Here is a 6,000-nt window from a genome sequence, read left to right as displayed (position 1 = left end):
TTATGAATATATGTTAAATCAACGACAAAACCGTCTTAGCTCAAAAACGACGCTCAAATGTGTATAACAATGACACTTATTGTTGTTAAAATAACTACAGATTTCTATGCGTGTAGTTAAACACAAAAGTAGTAGAAGAATAAATTTACAAGCCATCATCTACTTTTGTGTACATATAAATAATGTGTTATTTGTACCTATTTCAAAACTATTATACAGCACACATTTAATTTGTTTTTTAAATTATTATATTTAGTAATGTAGGTAACTAAATAGTGTCCTGTATTTTTATTTTATTTTTATGGTCATCACCCGTATTGTATACGAAAAACGATTCTGAGCGGAGACGGTTTGTTAGCCTAAGATATTTTTAATTATATTTATATTGATATTATTAATACGGAAGCCGGCATGTTGAATTAATATTATTTGTATATAATAATATATACTTTAGAAGTTTCAAATAGGTACCCACGAATAATATTTTTAAATTGCAAAAAAATAACTAAAACGTTATTCTTGATTATTTAATATGTAGTTTCGTCCAATTTTAACTTAAAATAACTATAAAAAAACTATATTTATATATTGTTAGATACTTAGATATTTTGGTTATACAATTAACTATTTACGTGGAACTTTGTTTTAATTTTACAATCCTTAGCTATACAAGTTGAACATTTATACATTTTTAACTTAGTAAAATAGTTAGCAAAATTTGAAATTTAAATGCTTATAAAAAAAAATAGTACTTACCTATCGATGTATTTTTAATATTTTTCATCTGCTATTGTAACGATATATCAGGCGCTTTGTATTAATTGTTCAAGCTTTTTTATCCAACGAACACAATGTAGACAAATAGAATTGTATTATCATTCATGGAAAAAAAACTAAAAAATTGAAGATTGAAAATGTCCGTATCTAAGCATCTCAAAACGAGTCAAAACATTTTGAAAATTGTATGAAGTATAGAAAATGATAAAATAGCTGGTGGTGGGGTCACCGGCCACTTTTCGTGTCACGTACTATTATTATTATTAATTAACAACATTGAAAAGATATTTACGAGTATTGTGTATTTGTGTATACGAAATAATGTTTATTATTATTATAAGTCATGTGCAATTAAAATTGGTTTAGAGATTGTTTATAGTCCATAGATTTATGATATAAAACATAAAACCTGAAATATATAAATAGCATCTCATGTATTGCTCGTCAGACTTATCAATTGTCATTAATTTCAGACGCATTACAAATACGGAAAGAATATACGGCTGGTTGGTTTTTATTTCTCAATGAATAATATTATATTCTATGGAATTTTGTTTGGGACGGCGGTGGTTATAACTTGTCATCTGTTCTATTATTCGTATTTTAATTATAGTTTAAAAATATTTAAAAAATTCTGGGAATTTGACATATTTGTTGCGACAGTAATATACTAATATAGGCTAATTACATAAATTAATTAGTATATTATTTTATATATTATTAACCGAATACAGAATATTAATTACTAATAAGTAATAAGTACTAAATAGGAATAATTTATAGTCTTTTCAGAATAACGTCATATATTTTTAGCCCTGGATGTTATGTTACGTACAAGTTGTGCCTCAGATAATGAGAATAAAAATAAAACATTTTCGAACAGATCTAGCTAATTTTCTCCAAAAAATTTATCTTGTAAATTTATCTAGATAAGTTAAATTTTTATCTAAAATAAATACTTAGATAACTTATATTTATTTATCTAATTAAGATAAAAGATAAAAAAATAATTATCTGGATAATTTATCTAGATAAGTCCTAACACTGTGAGTGAATAAAGAAATCTGTTATCATATAAATTGATGCCGGTGAAATACAGATTTTAGTCGACGACGGTACGTGTATTACGTAGGCATACATAAATATATTCGTAGTACCGCGTGTACTATACTATAATAATCGTATAATAATCAAAATCTTATAATTGATATTAATTAATTAGAAACAATATAAAGTTAAGTATAGACGTAAATTGTAGATCACACGTATATGATGTGTACCCAAACGTTCTCTGATTTACCTGCAGATATACAATTATAAAATACGTTTTATTCAATGGCTGTTTGTAACCAAACGTGTCGGCTTTTAGGCCAATGTGCCCAAACGTTCAGCGCCTGCATCGAGTATCTACTATTACAATATATATCTATATGAGGACAGATATATGAGTACCTATCTATAGTATCGCGATACTGATTTTTAAATATCTTGTCCATCCCCGAGTATGCACCTATAATATTAGTAATTTATATTACAATTATTATTTACTATCGTTAAACCTACAACTGTAAATTGTTGGTAAACGGCCACTATTTGTACTGTCCATTGATAGCTTAATGACCTAGAACCATGATATAGGGACTCGCATTTTCCTTAATTTGTTAGTATAGGTACATATTTTATAATTTTTAAATTGTAATGAATTTGAATATTTTTCATAATAATATGCAATACAATTTTTAAACTTTTATATGACTCATAAGTGTTTGGCTTCTGAGGACCCGATGTAAGTATCTACCTATATTAAAACTTAAAAATAGTAGCTTACAGCTTAACAAGTTAAGTTTGGAAAAATTATTTACACTTACCTATTCAATACACACAATGATACATATATTTATTTTTGATAAATCCTTTTAAAAATATCCAGACACTAAATATAGTCAGTGGAGAGTATATCGAATTTAAAATTAAATTAAATAACAATTAAACAGAACAGAAGTTTTCTCGTAAGAAAAATAAATTTTAAAAACAAATATCTTTTACAAATTTTATTTTAATCAAATATACACATGAACATTTTTAAGAAACATACAGGTAAAATAAAATTGTTTTCCTTGTAACTAATTTCATTTGTAATTAAGGTTTTTGAAAGTAATCATATTAAAATAAAATTTCAGTTTGCATAAATTGGGGAAAAAAATTAGATTAATTATTGTAAAAGGAGATCTTTTCAAAAATAAAAGTAATTTTAATCAATCGACATTGGATCTATATGTGATATTTGATTCACTTGCCTACGGCAAATCGGACAGTTATTTATATTTTGTTCAGTCATTTTTACAACGCACGCCGAACAAAATTTATGTTCACACGGTGAAAGCTTGACACAAACACATTTATCATAGCAAATAATGCAGCAGCATTCTCTGGATGAATCTCTTGCTCTGCAATTGTTAATGGCTGGTCCCTGGCCTAAAATTGAATTAAATGTTTTATATTAATATAGAAATTATAACATGTAATTTTATAAAATATACTACTATATAATATGTTCATAGTAAAATAAGAAATTCAAAAAATGTTCAAGTGGGTGCATACTTCAAAGCCCCTAAAATTTTTTTTTAAATTGAAATTTTATCATTTTAGGAGAATATTTTTCAGTCTTTATTTACGCGGGGTTATGCCCGAGGGGGGACACTGAGTTCACTGCTATTATTCAAATTAGTATCTTGTTTTATACCTTGGTTCATTTTTCTGCTACAACTACTTTTGTCTTCACTGCACACCGTGTTCTTAATCGGTTTTTCCAATTACTTTCTCGATTTCTAGATTATCAAAAACAGAAAATATTTAAATCTGCAATAGACATAGTTCCAAATTTGTAGTAATTAGGTATATACTGTATCAGTAAGGCACAACCATATTCGATGATTCAATTTCGATGGGAGAGAGGAGGGTAGGAATACTATGTATATTACGTATAATTTGTAAACTTCATATTTCGGAGGTGGAATAACTACCACTGGTTGTTCCACTATAATAGGTATGTATAGGTATGAAAGTATTAAATACATGATAAAATTCAAATTTGATGTGGAGTAACTATCCTTGATTTTAATTCTGTCAAAGTAGAAATTGACGTATTCACTTTGACAGCTGAAGATCAATTTGTCAATTAGGTAGCTAGTATAGTAACAAGCAAATTAACAAAATAAATATACATAAATTAATTGTTATTGATTAGTTCTATGGTACCTATAAGTATACAAACAAAATTGTATAACAAAAAACACCCATTATTACATAAGCAATATTTTTTTTTAATTTAAGATATTTACATTTTAAATTAACCACTTTTATAAATTTTTTTTAAAAAAATAATTGTCTACAAAATGCTTAATTGATGTATTAATATAACATTTATAAATTATAACCATCAAATATTGAGCAAATAGTTGCGTATTGATGATGAAAGTTCAGATAATTGGTGTGAATGTGAAATATAAGGTGTCCCTCAAAAGCTTTAATAGTAGGTACTAGCCGGGATATTTGTATAGAAATCATAAATATAAATATGTATATTTATGAAATAACCAATATGACAACATGTATAAGATAAATACAAAATTACTAGGTACTGAATCATTTGGCATGTTATACTTTTAAAAATTTACAGTATTAGGTTTTTAAAACTAAAATCCATCCCTTAATACAAACATCAAATTGAACAATTATTTTTTCTTAGTCTTATATATTGTTTACATTATGAGGGGGTTACAAATAATAATATTATCTAGGATATTTGGTGCGGCACCGCACAAGAAAACAACCCATATGAATAATACATAGGTACTCGTATAATAGTTTTAGCTGAAGCATTTGCAGTGTTATTATTGCTATGCAAGATTGAATATTTGAATTATACTTGAATTTTACGTTATAGTTATAATATAATATGTTATAATAAACTACCTACCTATTTGGAAGATTTAGAGTGGGGTGAATGAGAGAAAATAAATTATAGTGCACTAGCTCACTCACAATAGAAACCTGTGTTTAGACGGACGACGATTCAAATACAGTTCAAATACAAGTGTAACGTCTAAGATTTTAAATTATTGTTCACAACTACGTTCTACGCTTCACGACACTTGACTGACGATTGAAACGTTTGCACGAATTGATAAAGCTGGCGCCCTGCATAATAATAATAATAGTCGACGATTACGCACGAATGGTGCGCACGATTCGCGTGGCCTTGTCAATGTGATTGATCGTCAAAATAGGTCACCACCCCCCAAACGGTCACCCAACAAGTCAATACCCAATAGCAACAGATGTTGCTTTTAGTATTATTTATTGTTTAGGAATTTCGTGTATAGGGTACAGATGCGGCATGATCATACATTTTGTGGTTCACTGAACCACCAAAAATCCTGGGGTGGGTGTCATTTTAATAGGTAGGTACTTGGTTTTGGTAATCAGTGTCTGGTATAGCCGTATACAGTATAGGTAATATAAAAATGGTTAATTTGATGGCCAATTCATTATTAGCAACAAATAGATACAATCACATAGGTACCTACATTAATAATCAACTTATAAATTTTATAAACCGCTTTATGACCAAAAAGGAGGGTAAGTGGATGTCGCTCTGCTGTACAATACGTTTCAAGTGGGTCACTGTATAATGGATGGTATTAAATTTGAATTCGATGATATAATATCATTGTATACGAAATACGATTCTGAGCAGTGACGGTCAGTCAGCCTATGATATTACCAAGTATAATTAATGATATTATTGTGAATAAAGTAATTTATATATAACCTATTTACGTAGAGCCTTGTTTTAAATTTTCAGTCCTTAGCTATAAAAGTTGAACATTTTATAAATTTTGTCAAAATTTGAACTATAAATTCTTATAAAAAAAAATTGTGCCTATGTATTTTTAATATTTTTCAACTGTGTGGATATCTTATATTATGTATTAGATTCTGAGCGAAGCGATGAATGTATTGATTTTACGATGATGTGTGTTTTTTTTTTATTTTTTTTTTTTTTTTTGTTTCTGTCATCACCTTTTAGGACAGTAAAAGTGCTTGGATTTTCTTCAACAGTAACTTTTCTGATAGGAAAGTGAATCTAGTTGGTACTTTGGGTGGGGGGGGAGGGGTCAAAAGTAAAAATTAAGGGAATAAGGGAATTTTTACACAAAT

The 6,000-nt window shown here is 27.8% G+C and overlaps 1 protein-coding gene across 1 annotated transcript; it reads right to left on the bottom strand.

Moving 5' to 3' along the window:
- Positions 1-2,934: 2,934 nt before the first annotated feature.
- Positions 2,935-4,926, bottom strand: LOC132932495 (RING finger protein 141-like). The gene is made up of 3 exons (XM_060998885.1): positions 4,822-4,926; positions 3,521-3,605; positions 2,935-3,252 (listed from the first exon to the last, which is right to left on the bottom strand). The coding sequence occupies exons 2-3, from the start codon at positions 3,528-3,530 to the stop codon at positions 3,029-3,031; spliced, it is 234 nt and encodes a 77-aa protein (XP_060854868.1). The 5' UTR covers positions 3,531-3,605; positions 4,822-4,926; the 3' UTR covers positions 2,935-3,028.
- Positions 4,927-6,000: the final 1,074 nt, after the last annotated feature.

Source organism: Metopolophium dirhodum, chromosome 1, assembly GCF_019925205.1.
Source record: "Metopolophium dirhodum isolate CAU chromosome 1, ASM1992520v1, whole genome shotgun sequence".
Classification (NCBI taxonomy): Eukaryota; Metazoa; Arthropoda; class Insecta; order Hemiptera; family Aphididae; genus Metopolophium; species Metopolophium dirhodum.
This window is presented reverse-complemented; position numbering and strand designations above follow the sequence as displayed.